Source organism: Pseudophryne corroboree, chromosome 8, assembly GCF_028390025.1.
Source record: "Pseudophryne corroboree isolate aPseCor3 chromosome 8, aPseCor3.hap2, whole genome shotgun sequence".
Classification (NCBI taxonomy): domain Eukaryota; kingdom Metazoa; phylum Chordata; class Amphibia; order Anura; family Myobatrachidae; genus Pseudophryne; species Pseudophryne corroboree.
The window spans coordinates 383,114,077-383,141,298 of NC_086451.1; the positions used below are offsets into that span (position 1 = coordinate 383,114,077).

Sequence of the window (27,222 nt, forward strand, 5' to 3'; positions counted from 1 at the left end):
ATGTCCAAGGATACCATAAAGTCCCCCTCTTCCAGGTTCGCTATCACTGCTCTGAGTGACTCCATCTTGAACTTGAACTTCTTTATGTACAGGTTCAAGGACTTCAGATTTAGAATAGGCCTTACCGAGCCATCCGGCTTCGGTACCACAAAAAGAGTGGAATAATACCCCTTCCCTTGTTGCAGAAGAGGTACCTTGACTATCACCTGCTGAGAGTACAGCTTGTGAATGGCTTCCAAAACCGTCTCCCTTTCGGAGGGGGACATTGGTAAAGCAGACTTCAGGAAACGGCGAGGTGGATCTGTCTCTAATTCCAACCTGTACCCCTGAGATATTATCTGCAGGATCCAGGGATCTACCTGCGAGTGAGCCCACTGCGCGCTGTAATTTTTGAGACGACCACCCACCGTCCCCGAGTCCGCTTGAGAAGCCCCAGCGTCATGCTGAGGCTTTTGTAGAAGCCGGGGAAGGCTTCTGTTCCTGGGAAGGAGCTGCCTGTCGCTGTCTCTTCCCTCGACCTCTGCCTCGTGGCAGATATGAATAGCCCTTTGCTCTCTTATTTTTAAAGGAACGAAAGGGCTGCGGTTGAAAAGTCGGTGCCTTTTTCTGTTGGGGAGTGACTTGAGGTAGAAAGGTGGATTTCCCGGCTGTAGCCGTGGCCACCAAATCTGATAGACCGACTCCAAATAACTCCTCCCCTTTATACGGCAAAACTTCCATATGTCGTTTTGAATCCGCATCGCCTGTCCACTGTCGCGTCCATAAAGCTCTTCTGGCCGAAATGGACATAGCACTTACCCGTGATGCCAGTGTGCAGATATCCCTCTGTGCATCACGCATATAAAGAAATGCATCCTTTATTTGTTCTAACGACAGTAAAATATTGTCCCTGTCCAGGGTATCAATATTTTCAATCAGGGACTCTGACCAAACTACCCCAGCACTGCACATCCAGGCAGTCGCTATAGCTGGTCGTAGTATAACACCTGCATGTGTGTATATACTTTTTTGGATATTTTCCATCCTCCTATCTGATGGATCTTTAAGTGCGGCCGTCTCAGGAGAGGGTAACGCCACTTGTTTAGATAAGCGTGTTAGCGCCTTGTCCACCCTAGGAGGTGTTTCCCAGCGCTCCCTAACCTCTGGCGGGAAAGGGTATAATGCCAATAATTTCTTTGAAATTATCAGCTTTTTATCAGGGGCAACCCACGCTTCATTACACACGTCATTTAATTCTTCTGATTCAGGAAAAACTATAGGTAGTTTTTTCACACCCCACATAATACCCTGTTTAGTGGTACCTGTAGTATCAGCTAAATGTAACGCCTCCTTCATTGCCAAAATCATATAACGTGTGGCCCTACTGGAAAATACAGTTGATTCGTCACCGTCACCACTGGAGTCAGTGCCTGTGTCTGGGTCTGTGTCGACCGACTGAGGCAAAGGGCGTTTCACAGCCCCTGACGGTGTTTGAGTCGCCTGGACAGGCACTAATTGATTGTCCGGCCGTCTCATGTCGTCAAACGACTGCTTTAGCGTGTTGACACTATCCCGTAGTTCCATAAATAAAGGCATCCATTCTGGTGTCGACTCCCTAGGGGGTGACATCCTCATATATGGCAATTGCTCCGCCTCCACACCAATATCGTCCTCATACATGTCGACACACACGTACCGACACACAGCAGACACACAGGGAATGCTCCTAACGAAGACAGGACCCACTAGCCCTTTGGGGAGACAGAGGGAGAGTTTGCCAGCACACACCAAAAGCGCTATATATAACAGGGATAGCCTTATAAGTGCTCCCTTATAGCTGCTTTATATATATCAAAATATCGCCATAAATTTGCCCCCCCTCTCTGTTTTACCCTGTTTCTGTAGTGCAGTGCAGGGGAGAGACCTGGGAGCCGTCCTGACCAGCGGAGCTGTGAGAGGAAATGGCGCCGTGTGCTGAGGAGATAGGCCCCGCCCCTTTTCCGGCGGGCTCGTCTCCCGCTATTTAGTGAATCCAGGCAGGGGTTAAATATCTCCATATAGCCTCTGGGGGCTATATGTGAGGTATTTTTAGCCTTTATATAGGTTACATTTGCCTCCCAGGGCGCCCCCCCCCCAGCGCCCTGCACCCTCAGTGACTGCGTGTGAAGTGTGCCGAGAGGAAAATGGCGCACAGCTGCAGTGCTGTGCGCTACCTTTAGAAGACTGCAGGAGTCTTCAGCCGCCGATTCTGGACCTCTTCTGACTTCAGCATCTGCAAGGGGGCCGGCGGCGCGGCTCCGGTGACCATCCAGGCTGTACCTGTGATCGTCCCTCTGGAGCTGATGTCCAGTAGCCAAGAAGCCAATCCATCCTGCACGCAGGTGAGTTCACTTCTTCTCCCCTCAGTCCCTCGTTGCAGTGATCCTGTTGCCAGCAGGACTCACTGTAAAATAAAAAACCTAAGCTAAACTTTTTCTAAGCAGCTCTTTAGGAGAGCCACCTAGATTGCACCCTTCTCGGCCGGGCACAAAAATCTAACTGGAGTCTGGAGGAGGGTCATAGGGGGAGGAGCCAGTGCACACCACCTGATCTGGAAAAGCTTTACTTTTTGTGCCCTGTCTCCTGCGGAGCCGCTATTCCCCATGGTCCTTTCAGGAACCCCAGCATCCACTAGGACGATAGAGAAATACGGTTGATTCGTCACCGTCGCCACTGGAATCAGTGCCTGTGTCTGGGTCTGTGTCGACCGACTGAGGCAAAGGGCGTTTTACAGCCCCTGACGGTGTTTGAGGCGCCTGGACAGGCACTAACTGATTGTCCGGCCGTCTCATGTCGTCAAACGACTGCTTTAGCGTGTTGACACTATCCCGTAATTCCATAAATAAAGGCATCCATTCTGGTGTCGACCCCCTAGGAGGTGACATCCCCATATTTGGCAATTGCTCCGCCTCCACACCAATATCGTCCTCATACATGTCGACACACACGTACCGACACACAGCAGACACACAGGGAATGCTCTTAACGAAGACAGGACCCCACTAGCCCTTTGGGGAGACAGAGGGAGAGTTTGCCAGCACACACCAAAAGCGCTATATATGACAGGGATAGCCTTATAATAAGTGCTCCCTGTATAGCTGCTTTTATAATATAATTTTTGCCACTATTTTGCCCCCCCTCTCTTGTTTTACCCTGTTTCTGTAGTGCAGTGCAGGGGAGAGACCTGGGAGCCGTCCTGACCAGCGGAGCTGTGTAAGGAAAATGGCGCTGTGTGCTGAGGAGATAGGCCCCGCCCCTTTTTCGGCGGGCTCGTCTCCCGCTCTTTAGTGTATTCTGGCAGGGGTTAAATATCTCCATATAGCCCCCGGAGGTTATATGTGAGGTATTTTTTAGCCAAATAGGTTTTCATTTGCCTCCCAGGGCGCTCCCCTCCCAGCGCCCTGCACCCTCAGTGACTGCCGTGTGAAGTGTGCTGAGAGGAAAATGGCGCACAGCTGCAGTGCTGTGCGCTACCTTTAGAAGACTGAGGAGTCTTCAGCCGCCGATTCTGGACCTCTTCATGTTTCAGCATCTGCAAGGGGGCCGGCGGCGAGGCTCCGGTGACCATCCAGGCTGTACCTGTGATCGTCCCTCTGGAGCTGATGTCCAGTAGCCAAGAAGCCAATCCATCCTGCACGCAGGTGAGTTCACTTCTTCTCCCCTAAGTCCCTCGTTGCAGTGATCCTGTTGCCAGCAGGACTCACTGTAAAATAAAAAACCTAAGCTAAACTTTCCTAAGCAGCTCTTTAGGAGAGCCACCTAGATTGCACCCTTCTCGGCCGGGCACAAAAATCTAACTGAGGCTTGGAGGAGGGTCATAGGGGGAGGAGCCAGTGCACACCACCTGATCGGAAAGCTTTACTTTTTGTGCCCTGTCTCCTGCGGAGCCGCTATTCCCCATGGTCCTTTCAGGAACCCCAGCATCCACTAGGACGATAGAGAAACTACGGGTAGTTTTTTCACACCCCACATAATACCCTTTTTTGTGGTACTTGTAGTATCAGAAATGTTCAAAACCTCCTTCATTGCCGTGATCATGTAACGTGTGGCCCTACTGGAAAATACGTTTGTTTCCTCACCGTCGACACTGGAGTCAGTGTCCGTGTCTGGGTCTGTGTCGACCACCTGAGGTAACGGGCGCTTTAGAGCCCCTGACGGTGTTTGAGACGCCTGTACAGGTATCAACTGATTTGCCGGCTGTCTCATGTCGTCAACAGTCTTTTGTAAAGTGCTGACACTATCACGTAATTCTTTCCATAAGACCATCCAGTCAGATGTCGACTCCCTAGGGGTGACATCACTAACACAGGCAATTGCTCCGCCTCCACACCATTTTCCTCCTCATACATGTCGACACAACGTACCGACACAGCACACACACAGGGAATGCTCTGATAGAGGACAGGACCCCACTAGCCCTTTGGGGAGACAGAGGGAGAGTTTGCCAGCACACACCAGAGCGCTATATATATACAGGGATAACCTTATATAAGTGTTTTTCCCTAATATAGCTGCTGTATATATTTATATGCCAATTTAGTGCCCCCCCTCTCTTGTTTTACCCTGTTTCTGTAGTGCAGGACTGCAGGGGAGAGTCAGGGAGCCTTCCTCCAACGGAGCTGTGAGGAAAAAATGGCGCCAGTGTGCTGAGGAGATAGGCCGCCGAAAAAGGGGCGGAGCCTTTCTCACGCTTTTTTATGTAAAAATTGGCAGGGGTTAAATACATCCATATAGCCCAGGAGCTATATGTGATGTATTTTTTGCCAAAAAAGGTGTTTTTATTGCGTCTCAGGGCGCCCCCCCCCAGCGCCCTGCACCCTCAGTGACCGGAGTGTGAAGTGTGCTGAGAGCAATGGCGCACAGCTGCAGTGCTGTGCGCTACCTTATTGAAGACAGGACGTCTTCTGCCGCCGATTTTCCGGACCTCTTCTTTCTTCTGGCTCTGTAAGGGGGACGGCGGCGCGGCTCTGGGACCCATCCATGGCTGGGCCTGTGATCGTCCCTCTGGAGCTAATGTCCAGTAGCCTAAGAAGCCCAATCCACTCTGCACGCAGGTGAGTTCGCTTCTTCTCCCCTTAGTCCCTCGGTGCAGTGAGCCTGTTGCCAGCAGGTCTCACTGAAAATAAAAAACCTACTTTAAACTTTTACACTAAGCAGCTCAGGAGAGCCCCTTAGCCTGCACCCGTCTCGTTTGGGCACAAAAATCTAACTGAGGCTTGGAGGAGGGTCATAGGGGGAGGAGCCAGTGCACACCAGGTAGTCCTAAAGCTTTTTACTTTTGTGCCCAGTCTCCTGCGGAGCCGCTATTCCCCATGGTCCTTTCGGAGTCCCCAGCATCCACTAGGACGTTAGAGAAAACTGTATTTTGGTATTTACCGGTAAATCCCTTTCTCCGAGTCCATAGGGGACGCTGGAGTTCAGTACTATGGGGTATAGGCGGGCGATAGACGGGGTGAGCTGGCATTTTAGATTTTTTTAATGTGTGTGACTGGCTCCTCCCCCTCTACACCCTCCCCAGACCAGTTTTAGAAACTGTGCCCGAGGAGATACGGTAACCCGACCAATCGAGTAGGAGGTAAGCAAGACAACCATAAAAAGAGATCTCCGTAAAACGGGAACCTCGGAAAGACACCGGTACAACCAGTGGTATAACCACACCGCCGGAAGAGAGCAGCGCAGGGTGGGCGTCCAGCGTCCCCTATGGACTCAGAGAAAGGGATTTACCGGTAAGTACCAAAATCCTGTTTTCTCTATCATACATAGGGGACGCTGGAGTTCAGTTGAAGGATGATGTCGCAGATCTTCCCAAATGGGCGGGAGAGTGCTGAGAATTCCGGAAAACTGCACAGGTAAGCCATGACTCAAGGTCGCAACCTAGAGCACAGTGGAGCTTGACAAAATGATTTCAGTCAACCTAAGATGCAGTATGACCCAGGAGGTAACTGATACAGAGACCCACCAAGACAACTGGGATACAGATATTGCATGGGATACAGATAACGTACCAACAGCCCTGCTAGTGAAACAGACAGCATGTAGAGTCTGGTGAGGCAGATATTGAAACCAAGGTAGAGCCATCATGGTTATGCTAAGACTAAAGCCAAAAAGGGAAGAGCAACAAATGAGAGTCCACCTTAAAGAAGTGTAGTAGAGATCTGCTATGCACATCAGGCAATATATGCCATCCGATAGGATATGAATGCATGCGGCCACAGAAACTGCAGAGTATGTCGCGTAAGAGAGATCTAACATGCTGAGCCCTCAGGGTTTCCCGCATTCCATCACCACACCCTGAACAGCCAATCTGTGAAATGTAGGTGAACAAGCCCAAACATAGATGCAGCCTACCAGGTTTGCCCGCGAGTAGTGTATATTGTTTACACTGCAAGTGGAAAACAGGGAAAGATATAAACTAACTGGCATACCCATGGAGTAGACAAGGTCTTCCTTGTTGTTGCCCCCACTAGTGTAGATTAAAAAAAAAAAAAAAAAAAAAAAAAAGGGAGGAGGCCCTTAGAAAACATCTGCTGTACGGACTACGGTCGATCTGACATCCTGTGGATACAAAGCATAAGGTGGTATAGCACAATATGTTGACTCCTTGCTGTTATAAGCATGCTACAATAGAAGAGAGCATAATCCGTGCATTCTTACTTCTAAGAGTATGCAACAGTAGTGCAGTCTAACCGAAATTAAGGAACCCACTCCCAAAGGAGAAGAGATGCGATAACACCTTTCCAGTTCTTGTGGGTCCAGGACATTGATGTGCAGTACAGAATTCTAAGTGAATACTTGCACTGGTCCAGAGAGACAAAATCGGGTTGTACTGGAAAGTCCTATTTGAGGCCAACCAACGCTCCCAGAAGGAGAGAATACTGACTGAGCCGAGGACCCAGCACAAAGGTTGTACACTCCAGGAGAGTGTCCAATGGAATCTACATCTTTAGACTAAAGTCTCGAGGAAAAACGTCCCTCATATATTGTAAACAGAAGCATTAATCAAATCTCCTTCCAGAATATGTCTAGATTAATAGATCATTTTGGTAAGGGGTGAAGCCTATAAGTCGAGGTCACAAGCAAGCAGCTATTGTGACCCCAAATAATGCCACCTGAGTCTCGGGGCTTCACGGAGAAAAACTATTAAAATCAGGAAGATGACCAGATGACTACAACTCAAGTTACTGAAGAAGAATCTGTCAGAAGCTAACCAGGAGGAAAAACCAAAGACATTTAGGAAATTTCCCTACACCAAGTCCAAACTACAAGCAGCAACGAAACAGCCGTCAGGGGTACTGGAGTAATGTCTCCCCAAGTGGTAACATGCTAATATACACTGCTACTTTGGATATGTAACGATCTTTATTGATTTGAGCACTGTTGGAAGCACTTTAAAATGGTGGAATAAATTGTTGATTTTTATGAATTTTTGGTTGTGTTGATCCCTTCTACTTACCCAGCGTTGCTGGATGTGAGGATGAAGAGTCTGTCTGTCTGTCTGTCTGTCTGACATATATTTTCCGAGTTCCAGAAGAGACTGAGACCTAAATACAGGACCCAATACTGTTTGGTGTTCCGAATAATTTTATCCTGACTTGTAAACAAGAAAAACATCAGTCTGTTAGTTGAAGACTTGGAGTCTGAAGTAGTGCCTTAAGGCCCAAGACCCTTTATGTAAACCAGCTGGAAGACTGTGGTGAGAGAAGCCAGGTAGCTGAAAAATGCCTGTAAGCAATTGAGATGTACGACCCATAAATGTGTAGCCATAAATTCACTTATCCAGATGTTTGACAAAAAAGGTGGTCTAGATGAACCTCCTTGCTGGACAGGAGACTGACTATCATCATACCGTAGTCTTCCATCCATAAATAGGGGAGGAGACTGGAAATCATCAAAGGAGGGCAGAGCGCTGCCAGACGTTTGTCAACATTCTCCCTTCTCCCTAACCTGTAGGAATAGGAGATAGACCTATACATATATACCCGGAGTGTAAATCTCTCCTTTCCCGATACTCCTCAATCTTACCAGCAAACCAGCTGCTGAGGACAAAAAAAAAAAAAAAAAAATGCTCCTCAGCCTTCCGAGCTTCCTGTAGAGGGCAGCTCTGTTGTAAAACAAAACACTCAAAACACTGTAGGTGCTTAGTAGAAAAAACTTCCACCTTACACCTGTTATCGAAGGCTGTTGAAGTTTTAGTTAAATTGTAATAGTTAGCATCACTGCCTCAAAGCACTGAGGTCTTGGGTTCGATTCCCACCATGGCCCTAACTATGTGGAGTTTGTATATTCTCCCCGTACTTGCGTGGGTTTTCTCCGGGTACTCCGGTTTCCTCCCACAATCCAAAAATATACTGGTAGGTTAATTGGATCCCAGCAAAATTAACCCTAGCATTAATATGTGTGCGTGTACAAGTGGTAGGGAATATAGAGTGTAAGCTCCACTGGGGCAGGGACTGATGTGAATGGCCAAAAATTCTCTGTAAAGCGCTGCAGAATGTGTGCGCGCTATACAACTGGTAATAAATAAATAAAATAATAATATCTCTGGAGCTCCAGAGGAAGTGACCGGTTCTCCCGGGCACATTTCTAAAACTGGTCTGGGGAGGAGCCAGTGACACACATTAAAAATTTTAAAGTGCCGGCTCACCTGATCACCCCATCTATACCCCATGGTACTGCACTCCAGCGTCCCCTATGGAGGATAGAGAAAACTCAGTATGCAAGGTGTACTGGCCAGCTCAGAGTACAGATCTTAACCCCACTAAGAACATCTACGGCAAATTGGAGCGATGGGTGCGTTCTCGGTCGACTTAACCTTCTGCACTGCAACTGTTGGTCACTATACTTAAGGTGGAATGGTAAAACATACTGCCTCATGTTGTCCAGGAACTTGTGTACAGTGTGCCAAGGAGGGTGACTGCAGCACATGGTGAACCTACAAAGTACTGACAGCTCTATTTGCTGTCAGTGTCCAATCACTTGTCTACATAGCGTAAAGGGAACAGTGCTTTCTAGAAAATGTTAATGTAGGAACAATAAGATGGAATGACATATGTAATGCGCAGTCATACTCGCCTCTTCTGCTGGTGGGTTCATCCTCTATATGAGGAGCAGATCCTTCCTTAAACCTAGCGAGAATAATTAGGATCATCAATCAGAATAAAAGCTTACTACACCATCAATGGCAATGATAAAGAGCACACATTGCACACTAGAGCTCAGGGTTATAAGGATAGGAAGAGTACAAAGGCCACAGTGGCTACATACATTGTGTCCGTTTTCTCTGCATCCCACTCCCGCTTCCATTGCCCTGTGGGCTTACGATGACGTGCCAGTCTCTCCTGATCTATCTTTTCCCGCTCTTGCTTCCATCGCATATATTCTGCACGTTCCTTGCCAGTCATCGATATGGTCATATCCATCTGATTTTTCATTCCAGGTCTCCTCACCTTGTACACAAAAGTCAGTGTCGGACATAAGATACAAGACCTCACACAGAGTATATACACAAGTCTGATGAGCCTCATGTTCTAGAATGTCCTCATTAATAGAAACCAGTTTCTTGTATTAGTATTTAGGCATTCGGGTTATAAATGCATACTCCAGATGAGCCCAAATTACATACATTTGGAAAACACAGATGTACACATTCACACACTTACATGACTCTCCTTTTCCCGATCCATGCCAGTTTTAACTCTCTCAAAATCAGGTCCTCCCCAATTCCTGATATGCCTGCGGCTCCCCTCCTTCCGATCTGCCTCCATGATGGGACCCGTTCGCCTGGGATCATCAAGAAAGTTGCGGATTGGATTTTTGTCTCTTACTCCGTCCTGGCATTAAAAACACCCAATTGAAACTGGAACTTTAAGTACTGAAAAAAATTTCTATGTATATGAATTTTCTTTAAGGGGTTAAAACGTGCAAAAAACAATCTCTATGTAAACGTTTTCTGTATACAATCCCTAAAAGATCATATCTGGCAATTAGCAATCACATGCTGTCTACCTAACATATCTTCAGTATCTGAATTTTCAGATAGAGGTAAAAGGGGGGGGGGGGGGACTTTACTTAAGTTCACTTTGTGATGCACTGGTGAACAACATATGCTCAGAGCCTCGAAGACTGCAGAAGCAGCAGTTCAGTTACATTCTAGCAAAACTTCATATAACAAATAAAAAAAAAAAAAGTAAAAAAGTTTGTAATGTTAAAGCAGGATCTGAACAGAAATAAAAAATAAAGAAAAAAATTTAGTGGCAACACCAGTAAATGCAGAAGGAGTTACAACCATTAAGGATTTCAGGTGGAGCAATGAAGCCCTTCCCATTACAGCTAGTGACTGCAGAAGGAGTGAAAGGTGTGCTACGGTAAGAGAAGGCACACAAGAATGACTAAGGTCAATACCTATTTCTAGGGGTCTGGGACTGAGGGTCGACAGCAAAAAGGTCGACACACCTTAGGTCCACGCCAATTGGTCGTCACACCTTAAGTCGACATGGAAAAAGGTCGACATGAGCTTTATGGTGTTTTTGTGTCGTTTTCTTCGTAGAGTGACCGGGAACCCCAATTTGTGCACAGCTTCAACTCGCATGGCGAGCGAATGCCTTCGCTCCGCTACCGCTTCGCTCGGCACAGATTACCGTTCCAATCGTAGTCCACGTGGATCGTTAAGTATGAAAAGGTTCAAAAAAAGAAAAAAAATTGTGAAAAACTCAAGTCGACCTTGTTCCTGTCGACCTTTTGTCCATGTCGACATTTTGTCCATGTCGACCTAAGGTGTGTCGACCAATTGGCGGCGACCTAAGGTGTGTCGACCTGGAGTCCGGATACCATTTCTAGAATTCTGCCAATTGGGTTTCTTCAGGTTTTTCTCTCAATACATTTATCATCAAAAACTTGTGCCTCAGCAGGAGTTTGTAATCCAGCTTTAAAACCCAAGGAAATGGAAGTAAATCCTCATTTAAGGTTTATCCCTGGCAGACTGATGGAGAATTCTAAATTACCATCTACAACTATTGATATCATCTATTGAATGACCGCTCATTCACATTTATCAGTCTGGATCAAGACCTGAATGATATTACCTGTACATATTATAAGGGAGGAGCAGAAATGCTGGGAGGGACAGAGCAGAGCACTCACCCTTTGGCTCCTCTCATAATCTGCAATTTTTTCCATTTCCTCGTTCATCTTTTCTATATTCAGCTTCCTCTTCTCTTCCCATTCCTGGCCAAAGAAAACAGCATACTTGAAGCCAGGTGAAAGCAGGGAAAAGTATGGCGAGCACCAGCTTTAATACCAATACAGTACCTTAACTTTTCTGTCAGGTCCTGGGACACCCTCCCCAACAGCACTGAAGCTGCCACCTCTGCTGGGAGTGCTACTGCCCCTGCCTGGACCTCTTCCACCCCTCTCTGCTCCTTTCGGAGAGGGTGACCATGGCTCTCCAGGAAACCCATCTTTGGGGACTTGTGGACTTCTCCTTGACACATCAGGACCTTGGCCTCTTCTCCCTCTTATTGGCCTTTCTTTTGGGTGGGTGTCATCAATATCCACTTGAAACGATTCTCCCTGTTGGTCCATGTGGGGGATTCGCCCACCAGAGAAAGCTCCTATTCGGCCACCAGTCCTGTGGGTGGGACTTCTTGGAGATGTTTCTGCGCTAGGTGGGGTGTTCAAGACTCTGGGGGACTTCCCATCATTTACTACTCTCTTCTCCTATAATAAGAATTTACTTACCGATAATTCTATTTCTCGTAGTCCGTAGTGGATGCTGGGAACTCCGTAAGGACCATGGGGAATAGCGGCTCCGCAGGAGACTGGGCACAAAAGTAAAAGCTTTCTGACTAGCTGGTGTGCACTGGCTCCTCCCCCTATGACCCTCCTCCAAGCCTCAGTTAGGATACTGTGCCCGGACGAGCATACATAATAAGGAAGGATCTTGAATCCCGGGTAAGACTCATACCAGCCACACCAATCACACCGTACAACTTGTGATCTGAACCCAGTTAACAGTATGATAAACGTAGGAGCCTCTGAAAAGATGGCTCACAACAATAAACCCGATTTTTGTAACAATAACTATATACAAGTATTGCAGACAATCCGCACTTGGGATGGGCGCCCAGCATCCACTACGGACTACGAGAAATAGAATTATCGGTAAGTAAATTCTTATTTTCTCTGACGTCCTAGTGGATGCTGGGAACTCCGTAAGGACCATGGGGATTATACCAAAGCTCCCAAACGGGCGGGAGAGTGCGGATGACTCTGCAGCACCGAATGAGAGAACTCCAGGTCCTCCTCAGCCAGGGTATCAAATTTGTAGAATTTAGCAAACGTGTTTGCCCCTGACCAAGTAGCTGCTCGGCAAAGTTGTAAAGCCGAGACCCCTCGGGCAGCCGCCCAAGATGAGCCCACTTTACTTGTGGAATGGGCTTTTACAGATTTTGGCTGTGGCAGGCCTGCCACAGAATGTGCAAGCTGAATTGTACTACAAATCCAACGAGCAATCGTCTGCTTAGAAGCAGGAGCACCCAGCTTGTTGGGTGCATACAGGATAAACTGCGAGTCAGATTTTCTGACTCCAGCCGTCCTGGAAACATATATTTTCAGGGCCCTGACTACGTCCAGCAACTTGGAGTCCTCCAAGTCCCTAGTAGCCGCAGGCACCACAATAGGCTGGTTCATGTGAAACGCTGAAACCACCTTAGGGAGAAATTGAGGGCGAGTCCTCAGTTCTGCCCTGTCTGAATGAAAAATTAGGTAAGGGCTTTTATATGACAAAGCCGCCAATTCTGAGACACGCCTGGCTGAAGCCAGGGCTAACAGCATGACCACTTTCCATGTGAGATATTTCAATTCCACAGTGGTGAGTGGTTCAAACCAATGTGATTTTAGGAGACTCAACACTACATTGAGATCCCAAGGTGCCACTGGAGGCACAAAAGGAGGCTGTATATGCAGTACCCCTTTTACAAACGTCTGAACTTCAGGCACTGAAGCCAGTTCTTTTTTGGAAGAAGATCGACAGGGCCGAAATTTGAACCTTAATGGACCCTAATTTTAGGCCCATAGATAGTCCTGTTTGCAGGAAATGCAGGAAACGACCCAGTTGAAATTCCTCTGTAGGGGCCTTCTTGGCCTCACACCACGCAACATATTTTCGCCAAATGCGGTGATAATGTTTTGCGGTTACATCCTTTCTGGCCTTGACCAGGGTAGGGATGACTTCATCTGGAATGCCTTTTTCCTTCAGGATCCGGCGTTCAACCTCCATGCCGTCAAACGCAGCCGCGGTAAGTCTTGGAACAGACAAGGTCCCTGCTGGAGCAGGTCCTTCCTTAGAGGTAGAGGCCACGGGTCCTCTGTGTTTATAATTCTCAATACCTTGGGTATGAGAGGCAGAGGAGGGAACACATACACTGACTGGTACACCCACGGTGTTACCAGAGCGTCCACAGCTATTGCCTGAGGGTCCCTTGACCTGGCGCAATATCTGTCTAGTTTTTTGTTGAGGCGGGACGCCATCATGTCCACCTTTGGTTTTTCCCAACGGTTTACAATCATGTGGAAGACTTCTGGATGAAGTCCCCACTCTCCCGGGTGGAGGTCGTGTCTGCTGAGGAAGTCTGCTTCCCAGTTGTCCACTCCCGGAATGAACACTGCTGACAGTGCTATCACATGATTTTCCGCCCAGCGAAGAATCCTTGCAGCTTCTGCCATTGCCCTCCTGCTTCTTGTGCCGCCCTGTCTGTTTACGTGGGCGACTGCCGTGATGTTGTCCGATTGGATCAATACCGACTGACCCTGAAGCAGAGGCCTTGCTTGGCTTAGGGCATTGTAAATTGCCCTTAGTTCCAGGATATTTATGTGAAGAGACGTTTCCATGCTTGACCACAAGCCCTGGAAATTTCTTCCCTGTGTGACTGCTCCCCAGCCTCTCAGGCTGGCATCCGTGGTCACCAGAATCCAGTCCTGAATGCCGAATCTGCGGCCCTCTAGAAGATGAGCACTCTGCAACCACCACAGGAGACACACCCTTGTCCCTGGAGATAGGGTTATCCGCTGATGCATCTGAAGATGCGATCCGGACCATTTGTCCAGCAGATCCCACTGAAAAGTTCTTGCATGGAATCTTCCGAATGGAATCGCTTCGTAAGAAGCCACCATCTTTCCCAGGACCCTTGTGCATTGATGCACTGACACTTGTCCTGGTTTCAGGAGGTTCCTGACTAGCTCGGATAACTCCCTGGCCTTCTCCTCCGGGAGAAACACCTTTTTCTGGACTGTGTCCAGAATCATCCCTAGGAACAGTAGACGTGTTGTTGGAATCAGCTGCGATTTTGGAATATTTAGAATCCACCCGTGCTGACGTAGTACCACCTGAGATAGTGCTACTCCGACCTCTAACTGTTCCCTGGATCTTGCAATTATCAGGAGATCGTCCAAATAAGGGATAATTAAGACGCCTTTCCTTCGAAGAAGAATCATCATTTCGGCCATTTCCTTGGTAAAGACCCGTGGTGCCGTGGACAATCCAAACGGCAGCGTCTGAAACTGATAATGACAGTTCTGTACCACAAACCTGAGGTACCCTTGGTGAGAAGGGTAGATTGGGACATGGAGATAAGCATCTTTGATGTCCAGAGACACCATATAGTCCCCTTCTTCCAGGTTCGCTATCACTGCTCTGAGTGATTCCATTTTGAATTTGAACCTTTTTATGTAAGTGTTCAATGATTTCAGATTTAAAATCGGTCTCACCGAGCCGTCCGGCTTCGGTACCACAAACAGCGTGGAATAATACCCCTTTCCCTGTTGTAGGAGGGGTACCTTGATTATCACCTGCTGGGCATACAGCTTGTGAATAGCTTCCAATACTGCCTCCCTGTCGGAGGGAGACGTTGGTAGAGCAGACTTCAGGAACCGGCGAGGGGGAGACGTCTCGAATTCCAATTTGTACCCCTGTGATACTACCTGCAGGATCCAGGGGTCCACTTGCGAGTGAGCCCACTGCGCGTTGAAATTTTTGAGACGGGCCCCCACCGTGCCTGAGTCCGCTTGTAAAGCCCCAGCGTCATGCTGAAGACTTGGCAGAAGCGGGGGAGGGCTTCTGATCCTGGGAAGAGGCTGCCTGCTGCAGTCTTTTTCCCCTTCCTCTGCCCCGGGGCAGAAATGAGTGGCCTTTTGCCCGCTTGCCCTTATGGGGACGAAAGGACTGAGTTTGAAAAGACGGTGTCTTTTTCTGCTGAGAGGTGACCTGGGGTAAAAAGGTGGATTTCCCAGCCGTCGCCGTGGCCACCAGGTCTGACAGACCGACCCCAAATAACTCCTCCCCTTTATACGGCAAAACTTCCATATGCCGTTTGGAATCCGCATCACCTGACCACTGTAGTGTCCATAAACTTCTTCTGGCAGAAATGGACAACGCACTTACTCTTGATGCCAGGGTGCAAATATCCCTCTGTGCATCTCGCATATATAGTAATGCATCCTTTAAATGCTCTATAGTCAATAATATACTGTCCCTATCCAGGGTATCAATATTTTCAGTCAGGGAATCCGACCAAGCCACTCCAGCGCTGCACATCCAGGCTGAGGCGATTGCTGGTCGTAGTATAACACCAGTATGTGTGTATATACCTTTTAGGATATTTTCCAGCTTTCTATCAGCTGGTTCCTTGAGGGCGGCCGTATCAGGAGACGGTAACGCCACTTGTTTTGATAAGCGTGTGAGCGCCTTATCTACCCTAGGGGGTGTTTCCCAACGCGCCCTAACCTCTGGCGGGAAAGGGTATAATGCCAATCATTTATTAGAAATCAGCAGTTTTTTATCGGGGGAAACCCACGCTTTGTCACACACCTCATTTAATTCATCTGATTCAGGAAAAACTATGGGTAGTTTTTTCACACCCCACATAATACCCCTTTTTGTGGTACTTGTAGTATCAGAAATGTTCAAAGCCTTCTTCATTGCCGTGATCATGTAACGTGTGGCCCTACTGGACATTACGTTTGTCTCGTCACCGTCGACACTGGAGTCAGTATCCGTGTCTGGGTCTGTGTCGACCATCTGAGGTAACGGGCGCTTTAGAGCCCCTGACGGTGTTTGAGACGCCTGGACAGGCACTAACTGATTTGCCGGCTGTCTCATGTCGTCAACAGTTTTTTGCAAAGTGCTGACACTGTCACGTAATTCCTTCCATACGACCATCCAGTCAGGTGTCGACTCCCTAGGGGGTGACATCACTATTACAGGCAATTGCTCCGCCTCCACATCATTTTCCTCCTCATACATGTCGACACAATCGTACCGACACACAGCACACACACAGGGAATGCTCTGATAGAGGACAGGACCCCACGAGCCCTTTGGGGAGACAGAGGGAGAGTTTGCCAGCACACACCAGAGCGCTATATATATGCAGGGATAACCTTATATAAGTGTTTCTCCCTTCTATAGCTGCTGTATAAGTATTTTCTGCCAATTAGTGCCCCCCCTCTCTTGTTTTACCCTGATTCTGTAACAGGACTGCAGGGGAGAGTCAGGGAGCCGTCCTTCCAGCGGAGCTGTGAGGGAAAATGGCGCTTGTGTGCTGAGGAGATAGGCTCCGCCCCCTTTTCGGCGGCCTTTTCTCACGCTTTTTTTTTTTTTAGGAAAACTGGCAGGGGTTAAATGCATCCATATAGCCCAGGATGCTATATGTGATGCATTTCTTTAGCCATATAAGGTTTAAAACATGTTTTATTGTGTCTCAGGGCGCTCCCCCGCAGCGCCCTGCACCCTCAGTGACCGGAGTGTGAAGTGTGCTGAGAGCAATGGCGCACAGCTGCAGTGCTGTGCGCTACCTTATTGAAGACAGGAACGTCTTCTGCCGCCGATTTTTCCGGACCTCTTCGCTCTTCTGGCTCTGTAAGGGGGCCGGCGGCGCGGCTCCGGGACCCATCCAGGCTGAACCTGTGATCGTCCCTCTAGAGCTAATGTCCAGTAGCCAAGAAGCCCAATCCACTCTGCATGCAGGTGAGTTCGCTTCTTCTCCCCTTAGTCCCACGATGCAGTGAGCCTGTTGCCAGCAGGTCTCACTGAAAATAAAAAAACCTATTTAAAACTTTTACTCTAAGCAGCTCTGGAGAGCTACCTAGCATGCACCCTTCTCGGCCGGGCACAAAAATCTAACTGAGGCTTGGAGGAGGGTCATAGGGGGAGGAGCCAGTGCACACCAGCTAGTCAGAAAGCTTTTACTTTTGTGCCCAGTCTCCTGCGGAGCCGCTATTCCCCATGGTCCTTACGGAGTTCCCAGCATCCACTAGGACGTCAGAGAAAATTATACAAAGTGCTATGCAAGAGTCATTTTACATTTCTTTTTAACAGTTTTTTACTCATGAATGCAAATAACATGCCATACTCTGCTTAGAAAGTTTTTCTTGGGTAAGTCTTTCTGAATGTAACTAAAAAAAAGACAACAAAGATAGACTGACCAGGGCCTACACAGTAAAGATCCATTAAATAATTCTGATAAAGTGCAAGAAATACTATGAGAAAACAAAACCATGGTCTTCACAACTTGCAGTTGTGGACACCTTAGAAATGTGAACGAGTGGATGTGTAGTTTACATTTATATCCCTGCCAGACCATTCCACCTTCCCACAAGTACGGCCTTCAAATTGCTCTCACCCCAGCAGAGACATCTAAAGTTATTGAGAAATTCTCCTTCTCTTTCCGAGCTTTGTCTGGCTCGCCGTCCAGGTGTTTGGCTTTCCTTGGAGTGGTCACTGCGATTCCCTCCTGCTCAGCCCTCTTCCGATCCTCCTCGATCATCTAGCAGTGAGACAGATACATGAAAAACATGCTCCAGAAAGAATGACAGCAACAAAGTGCAACAGCAACGTATGGAAAACAAACCATCTATATTTCTATAACCCATGGTGCTCCAATTATCTCCAGTTGTTTGAAACTGTTGTGCCCCACAAATCACTGGGCTGTGCTCCAACAAGCATGGGTTATCCTACTTAAGCATAGGTAGTGTACTAACAGCTGGCTCCATCACTAGGCAAGTAGTGTACTTACTACAGCCATCGTACCTTTGTAGAGTATCCTCACATGGTTGACAATGACTGTGTTGACATTCATGTCGATACCACAATGTTGACATCAGAATGCTGACATGTTGAAATGGTCGATAGTCACCATGTCAATATTCCAATATACATACACCTTTGCGTCAATCACTCTGAACCTAAAGGCATCTTGGTGTGTGCACTGTACGATCGTGACATACCCGTGTGACTAGACACCCCACTACTACAACCTATAGACCAGGTATTCCCAACCACGGTCCTCGAGGCACACCAACAGTGCAGGTTTTAGTGATATCCAGGCTTCAGCACAGGTAACTTAATTAGTAGCTCAGTTATTTTGATATAACAATCTGTGCTGCAGCCTGGATATCCCTAAAACCTGCACTGTTGGTGTGCCTTGAGGACCGTGGTTGGGAATGCCTGCTATAGACATTCACACTGTATCCACCTGAATAAGGCCCTAAGTATCCAATCAACTCCTTTCTCAGGAAATGTGGTAGACTTCACAAAATGGATTCATCCACCACGTGTAGGCGACATACATACACACATATAAGAGCGTACAAATAAGCACATTCTAAAAACATTACTTGCATAAAACGTACATACATCTAAGAAAGCAGTAGTAAGCATAATTCACTGAGCCACCAGGCCAGCAAAATGTCAGTGTCTCTGGGGCACACAGGGTTCACTCATTCTGGAGCAATATCATCTCACTGTACCAGACAGACTCCTGGCAGCGTCTCAAGGCATCAGTACTGGCATGTGGCATCACCACATCCGCCGTCAAACCACACCCAACGCGGTTTAGTCACCATTTGGAATTAGCGTATGCGAGCCTTTATACAAGTAAAGCTGGTTTTATACTCTGCTCACTTGTGCGCTCTCCTTTTTTGTTGCATGAGCTAAACTTTATGGCTCCTGGATGAAGCTGCACTGACATCTTCCGTTACTGGGAACCGGACACTTTATATTGGACTCTGGAGAAACCTTGCGCATGTCCCCATCTCTTTTATATCTATATAGCTATAGAATTTTAATTAACAATTTAAAAAAACTGGTGTAGTACTGGATCCACAGGAAGACTTCAGTAACATAATTACATGGCACACCCTCTTTCACCTTCATCTGCAGCCTGAATAATGAATATCATTATATGAAACACTGGGAGAACCGAGCACATCCCTGAAGAGATTACACAGAGTGCTTGGCTACCTGGTGTCTCCTGACCAGCGCTTCATTCTTCTTGCGCAAGGCTTCAATCTTCTTGTCCAGCTCAGCATCCTTCTCCTCCTTAGACTTCAAGTCCAACACAGAATCCTGTAACATCAGAGTAACCCCTATTATCTCATTGTCCCATTGAACAGGCACCAAACTGCTAACTTGTCATTGGTACCCTTCTGGCTTGTTCTCACAAATTAAACATGACATCTTTTTAGCATAAGGAGCAGGCCGATTCCATCAGTTCCTGGTACATATAATGCAAACGAATCAGACATTTCATTGCCATTCATCATTTCAGAGAACCAAACAAGGCCAAGGAAATTATTGCTTCTAACACACACAAAAAGATTCATAATAAATAATAACAATAATAACAATAATAATAATAATAATAATAATAATAATAATAATAATAATAATAATAAAAAACCTAATTCTGCTCATCATTAGTAAATGTCCTTCCCACGCACAGTGGAATTCAATTGTTTTTAGAGCGTTTCTGTATAACTGGCACCAATGGAACAACATATTTCCTCTCCCAGCCTCCTGAGGTGTCGGGCAGAAAAGTGTGAAGTCAGTGGTTTGGGCACCTAAACCAGTACATTAGACGGCTTTATGGCACAACTGCAATAATAAACTGGCACCCAAAACAACTGAATTGTTCCATCGGGCGGCCATTAAGCATGGCACTCAAAACAATTGAATTTCCCCTTTAGAATAAACAAGCATTGTAAAAGGGACCGATTCATATTCGCTGTAGGTTTGAACAGGCACAGTGCTTTACCACAGTATATACAGGATAAATAATATATGCCTCATTTTCTCTACCTTGTTATATGCTCTGGTAAAGCACACCTGTATGCGGATTCTGCATCTCTCCCCTTGGATAAATGATTCCTATGGCAGTTTCTCCTTTGCTAACCTGTCCGAGTGAAATAGGAAAACACATTCTGACATCCATGTGCTCACAGCCTATTATCTACTATATAAAAGTGAAAAAGTGTCCTTCTGTCTGTCTTTCTATACAAATCCATAGTTTACAAGCAAAGATCGTGAAATTTGGCATATGAGCGTATTAACACACGCCGGAGGCAACAAAAAAGAAAAGTTAGGAACTCCTAGGGGGCGGGACACCAGCACACAGTATATCAGGAGACAGCATAACTCCGGAATTGCTGGACCCATGTACTCCAAAATTGGTAAACACATGCCTTACAATCTGGGAACAAACCCTGGGGGGGAAGGGGGGGCACCCCTAGGAGTGAGGCAGCAGCACAGAGTTTTTCAGCAGACAGCATAACTCTGGAATGCCTGCAGCAGTTTACACCAAACTTACTACACAAATGACACACTCTGGGAACAAACACTGTGGGGGTAACACACCACTAGCACCCTAGGGGTGGGCCAGCAGCACAGACTATGGGGGTCATTCAGAGTTGATCGTAGCTGTGGTAAATTTAGCACAGCTATGATCAGGCACTCCGACATGCAGGGTGGACGCCCAGCACAGGGCTAGTCCGCCCTGCATGTCAGTGCCGGCCCCCTCTCCATCAGAAATACAGAAGCATCGTACAGCAGCAATTATTTGCATCTCAGGAGTTACTCCCGGCCAGCGCAGCTCCTGCGGCTGGCCGGGAGAAACTCTTCGCTGCCCCGAGTCGCAGTGGCTGCGTGTGACATCACGCAGCTGCCGCGGCCCGTCCCCCGAACGGTCCGGCCACGCCTGCGTTGGCCGGACCGCGCCCCTCCCGACCAGCGACCGCCTCAGAGGCAATCGCTAGGCAACGATGGCCTTCAGCCATCGGGCATGCGCCGGCGCATGCGAAGTTCCAACCCAATCACTGCGATAAACTGCAACGAGCGATCGGGTCGGAATGACCCCCTATATCAGGACATGCATGATAGGTCAGTGATGACAGGGCTGCAAGTGACAGGACCAGTGACATGATATGAGGAGGGGAATGCAGGTAGCACAAACCCACACACAGAGTTATATAGTGGAAGTAGAACAGTCCCACAGCAGCACAGAGTATATAAGGAGATACATAATGTGCTGCGCTATATAAGAAACTATAAAAAGATCAATAATTTCACAGGGGCACTGACATGATGTGAGGAGGGGAATGGAGGCAGCAGGAAGCCACAGACAGAGTTGTATAGTGGGAAGAGCAGGGTCCCTTGGGGGACCAAAAAGGGGTCCGGCCACTACACAAAGTGCGGCAGGGAAGCAAGATATGCCTATATACGAGATCTCCAACCAACGTAAATTACATCCTCATCCCGTAGCGAAGCACGAGTATTTAGCCATCTATAATGTTATTTATACTGTGTGTTTAATATTTACATTTATTTTTGTAAAAAGAAATTTTTACATATAAGGCCGGATGTAATGATGCCCGTGATTGCCGGAGGTGTGGGATGCTGGCCGGCCTTGGACAGTTTTTTTTAAAGAGGCAATCCCATACAACACAATACCATGCCTTCTAAGTGATTGCCCCTATAAAAAAAACCTTCCAAAAACGGCCGGCATCTCGCACCTCGACGATCTCAGTCGTCATTACAACTGGCCCAAAGTCTGGAAATTAATTAATGGCCTCTAAGGGGCCATGCGTCACAGTCACTGCATCAAACCTGAGAGTGACTACAGAGCATTAATGTTCAAGCTAGGCTGTTTTAGTGGTGCACACCGCCCTGCCTAATTTTAGAAAGCAAAAATGCTCTCTGCCCTTATGGTGGCACCCTGCTGAAACAGCCTACCAGAGTGTCCCGTGGAGGTAAAAGCTGCAGTGAAACTATCTGTTCATGCTGCAGGAAGAGTATTGGGGCTGCCCATAATCTCAGCGATAAAAAGGGGACGTATCTTATGGACATTACCCCTTTTCAGGAAGCTGTGCACCCCTTTTTGAGCGCATGCAATAGAGCACAGGTTCTCAAACTCGGTCCTCAGGACCCCATACAGTGCATGTTTTGCAGGTCTCCTCACAGAATCACAAGTGAAATAATTAGCTCCACCTGTGGACCTTTTAAAATGTGTCAGTGAGTAATTAATACACCTGTGCACCTGCTGAGTTACCTGCAAAACATGCACTGTGTGGGGACCTGAGGACAGAGTTTGAGAACCACTGCAATAGTGCACTATTGACAACCAGGTGCCTGGCCCCACTCCAGACCTAGAGTAAACACTAGCACACTGGGAATAGGTTGCACTGGATAAGATTGAAATAGAAAAAAAAACAAAAAACAAAAAACAAAAACAGTCCTCTATGCAAAGATAAAAATATGCTCGTTATTCCCAAACTCACCATCAAGTTAATAAACTTATGACATAGAAATATATATCTCCATCATCTTTCAATTACAATATGTAAAGTTATTTTTGCACGCAATAAGTGACAGGACGATATTCAATTCTTTCCGGCTTTCAATGCACAAAGTTTAAATGTGTAAAGCAGCTAAACCCGTCTAAACTACTTGGTGCGTCAAGGAAAATGCCGTTTGGGCGCCCAAAAGAAGGTTTTTTTGCAGAGTTCTGCTCGCCACCTCAGGAGAGTAGAAATAATGGTCGCTCGCCCCACTACTCACACCCAATTAGAGAGCAGAATTAGTTACAGCCTCGCTAAAAACAATTGAATTCTCCCGTATAAGCACAACTGTTAGGTAACATACAAGCATACATTTCTTTACCATAATCGTGAGACGAGATGTCAGCCGGTACGATTCAGCAGTCTTCTTCCTGCAAAGCAAAAAACGTATATTCCATGATGTGCAGCTCAATTATAGCACTAATACTCAGAGAAAAAAAAATAAGAATTTACTCACCGGTAATTCTATTTCTCGTAGTCCGTAGTGGATGCTGGGGACTCCGTAAGGACCATGGGGAATAGCGGCTCCGCAGGAGACTGGGCACAACTAAGAAAGATTTAGGACTACCTGGTGTACACTGGCTCCTCCCTCTATGCCCCTCCTCCAGACCTCAGTTAGGAAACTGTGCCCGGAAGAGCTGACACAATAAGGAAAGGATTTGGAATCCCGGGTAAGACTCATACCAGCCACACCAATCACACCGTACAACTCGTGATACTATACCCAGTGAACAGTATGAACAACAACTGAGCCTCTCCAACAGATGGCTCCAAACAATAACCCTTTAGTTAGGCAATAACTATATACAAGTATTGCAGACAATCCGCACTTGGGATGGGCGCCCAGCATCCACTACGGACTACGAGAAATAGAATTACCGGTGAGTAAATTCTTATTTTCTCCGACGTCCTAGTGGATGCTGGGGACTCCGTAAGGACCATGGGGATTATACCAAAGCTCCTAAACGGGCAGGAGAGTGCGGATGACTCTGCAGCACCGAATGAGCAAACTCAAGGTCCTCCTCAGCCAGGGTATCAAACTTGTAGAATTTAGCAAATGTGTTTGAACCCGACCAAGTAGCAGCTCGGCAAAGTTGTAAAGCAGAGACCCCTCGGGCAGCCGCCCAAGAAGAGCCCACTTTCCTCGTGGAATGGGCTTTTACAGATTTAGGATGTGGCAGTCCAGCCGCAGAATGTGCAAGTTGAATCGTACTACAGATCCAGCGAGCAATAGAGTGCTTTGAAGCAGGAGCACCCAGCTTGTTGGGCGCATACAGGATAAATAGCGAGTCAGTCTTCCTGACTCCAGCCGTCCTGGAAACAGATTTTCAGGGCCCCGACTACGTCCAGCAACTTGGAATCCTCCAAGTCCCGAGTAGCCGCAGGCACCACAATAGGTTGGTTCAAATGAAACGCTGATACCACCTTAGGAAGAAATTGGGGATGAGTCCTCAATTCCGCCCTATCCATATGTAAAATCAGATAAGGGCTTTTACATGACAAAGCCGCCAATTCTGACACACGCCTGGCCGAAGCCAAGGCCAACAGCATGACCACTTTCCACGTGAGATAATAGGATTTTGGTACTTACCAGGTAAATCCTTTTCTTTGAATCCATAGGGGGCACTGGAGTACTCTTGGGATATGGACGGGCGTAGCCGAACAAAGGCACTGAATATTCAAATTTAGGACCCTCCCCCCCCCTCCATATCCCCAAGTACCTCAGTGTACTTTGCCAGTGTTTTTTACTGAGCGAACAGGATATAGAGAGGTTGACAATGGAGAATCCCTATAACATAACGGACAACCACAAAGTTGATCCGTAACCTTATTGTCAACTAAACAGTTGACACCTTAACCGATAGAACTTTATAATTTGAGCCAATCGGTGAAAATGTGTTACCATAAGCTCCTTTGAGCTTAATACCACCCAAATAAAATTTGTTCACTAAGCTCCCTTGAGCTTAAAACAACCCAGGTAAAACTGCTCTGGGTGGGCGTCCAGTGCCCCCTATGGATTCAAAGAAAAGGATTTACCTGGTAAGTACCAAAATCCTATTTTCTTTATCATCCACTAGGGGTCACTGGAGTACTCTTGGGACGTACCAAAGCTTCCCTCGTGGGCGGGAGAGCTGTTTGATACTTGTAACAGTAGGCAGGCCAAAGCTAAATGCTGATGGCGCCACCATTAATAACGTATAAACGTGCACAAACGTGGTGCACTGAAGGCTATGTAGCCGCGTCGTAGACGCTCCACGACCCGCTGGGTCTGACATTCCCACAGAACCTGTGGGATGAGCTATTACTGACGTAGGCGATTGTAACTTAGCCTTAAAGTAAGCCTGACTTGTAGTCATTATTATTATCCAACTGGATAATGTCTGCTGAGAAACTGGCTAACCCCAGTTGGCAGCATCATAGAGACCAAACAACGTATTCATATCACGTACTGTAGACGTTTGGTACATATATAAACGCGTAATGCGTGTACCACATTCCGAATTCTAGAATGTGCTGTCCCCACAGGAACCACTATTGGTATATTGATGTGAAGAATACGAAAGCGGATTTCGTCCGAAGATCTGCTTTGTCATGAGAAACTGAAATACGGTGGCTTGGAATACAAGGCACCCAAATATGAAAACAAAACCCTTGCCGAAGCACCCGTGCCGAAGGCAAGGCTAGAAGAAAAATGTTTTCCAAAGTGAGAAACTTAATTCTCATTTGTTGTAAAGGTTCAAAAAATATGAAACTTAATTCCCCTTTGTTGAAAGGGTTCCAAAATATGAAAACTGTAATAAATCTGAACCCAACCTCAAATCGCCTGGCGCTGTAGGTGGGATAAATAGAGTCTGAACTTTGGTGACACCTTGTAGAAAGATGTTTACAGACGCAAATAGAGACAAACGTCTTTGAAAATACGTTTACCACACAGATACCTGCACTGTTAGTGCAGATGAACGCAGTTTTCCATCCCATCCCGTTTAACAGAATACGGGTACTTGAAGTATGATGTTGGAAACTTCCGAGGTTTACAACCTATGTAAGCACACGAAATTTTTTAATAATGAGCTGCCTTAAGCGGCTTACTATTTCGTTACATGGTTGGTATAACCGATACTGTAATGCTCTATTTTTTTAAGAGGGCGGTCTTATGGAACGCTTCACGAATTTGCGTGTCATCCTTGCGCAGGGGCCATGCTAATCTTCTCTGTATCGTTCCAATTTTAGTATATGTGCTGCCGAAGCGAGCACTGAACCCTCACCCCGTCAACCGCAGCTGCGGTACATAGATAATAGGTACATAGGTAACTATGGGTAAAAGAACGTTCCCTGATGTAACAGGTTGGACGTATTATGAGCGGGCCAAGATCGTGTGCAAGTATTCCTTGAAAAATCGAGAAGCAAACTTCTCCGAAACCCATGAGATACCACGAGTATGACTGACGAACTGTCTTCTGATCCGTTTTGGCAACGAAGAGAGAAGCGGAAAATGGTGGAGCCCGATACACGATGCTGAATGACCCCATGAATGTGATGTACACATACTGAGCTTTTGTAATTGTGGCGAGATGCCATCATGTATACTTGAGGGTAACTCCCTTCTGTGGACTCACATATGAAACACTTCTGGATTTAATGTCCAGTTCCAAGATCCAAACCCTGACGGGTGAGATCGTCTGTCTAACAGATGTCCACTCACGGATGGATCTCTTGACATTTTCACATAATGGCGTTCTGAGCCATTGAAGATTTGAGTTACCTGCCGCATTGCCATGCGGCTTCTTGGTTCTCACTGGTTGTTGAGTATGCAACTGCCGTTGCTTTGTTTGACTGCTTAAGGGCAGCGTGAGCCAGGCATGAAAAACAAAATTACATGAAACTCACGGTTGTTCCTCTCCACAGAAATCTTTAGCAAAAAGCGAAAGATTTATTCGTTCTGAAGAGAAACCAGAGTCTATCCGTGGTCAGACTGAAAGCGAATCCTTTATCGCATTGTAAAATGCACAGAGTTCTAGGACATGTATTGACAGCAATCTGTCGTGTTTTAGAACCTTTGCGCTGATTGTAACTACAAATCCTGACTCTCTGCGACTGTCGTCCAGAGTATATGCACCCTTGTCCCTCTGTGGGAAACGCGAGTGAAGGGTGGGGACCTAAATTGAAAACACATCTTTATTCTTAATAGGTGAATACACCAATGTACCGCTAGTGTGCGTGTTTTGCACTAATTACTAGATGTACTTCCTTGCTGGTGTAGTAGGTAAAAGTCTTTGATTTACCGTATTTATAATCTTACCTAGGAATTGACATCCTTTAGACAAAATTAGATGCGATTGTTTGCGAACTTGATCTGCTATCGCAGTATACCTTAGTAGCGCAAGTTAGAGGAACTTTGTTAATACATAGTTCTTATGTGAGATGAGCTATCATCCCAACATCACATTGGTAAATACCGGAAGCGATAAGCAACGGTAGACATGAAGATCAAATGCAATTATGCAATTTTGTGGCTCCAATAAGCAAATACTAACTGCA

General features: G+C 46.8%; 1 protein-coding gene and 2 non-coding genes across 9 annotated transcripts in view; all 3 read right to left on the reverse strand.

The window, feature by feature from the left end:
* Positions 1-27,222, reverse strand: part of CCDC9 (coiled-coil domain containing 9) — a 172,852-nt gene that overhangs the window by 130,355 nt on the left and 15,275 nt on the right. For 5 of the 7 annotated variants that reach the window (XM_063937635.1, XM_063937636.1, XM_063937637.1 and 2 more), the window contains 8 exons: positions 23,006-23,054; positions 19,313-19,417; positions 17,694-17,837; positions 11,326-11,733; positions 11,158-11,241; positions 9,678-9,848; positions 9,283-9,464; positions 9,091-9,143 (listed from right to left, as the gene is read on the reverse strand). In XM_063937635.1, the coding sequence (XP_063793705.1) occupies positions 9,091-9,143; positions 9,283-9,464; positions 9,678-9,848; positions 11,158-11,241; positions 11,326-11,733; positions 17,694-17,837; positions 19,313-19,417; positions 23,006-23,008 (1,150 nt within the window). In that variant the 5' untranslated portion in view covers positions 23,009-23,054. Of the gene's footprint in view, positions 1-9,090; positions 9,144-9,282; positions 9,465-9,677; positions 9,849-11,157; positions 11,242-11,325; positions 11,734-17,693; positions 17,838-19,312; positions 19,418-20,149; positions 20,244-23,005; positions 23,055-27,222 lie in introns of all 7 variants that reach the window. The other 2 variants (XM_063937639.1, XM_063937638.1) reach the window with 1 other exon arrangement.
* On the reverse strand, positions 25,832-25,938 carry LOC134953825 (U6 spliceosomal RNA). Its single transcript, XR_010185802.1, has one exon. It is a non-coding gene; the product is annotated as a U6 spliceosomal RNA (small nuclear RNA).
* LOC134953777 (U5 spliceosomal RNA) lies at positions 26,529-26,643 on the reverse strand. Its single transcript, XR_010185776.1, has one exon. It is a non-coding gene; the product is annotated as a U5 spliceosomal RNA (small nuclear RNA).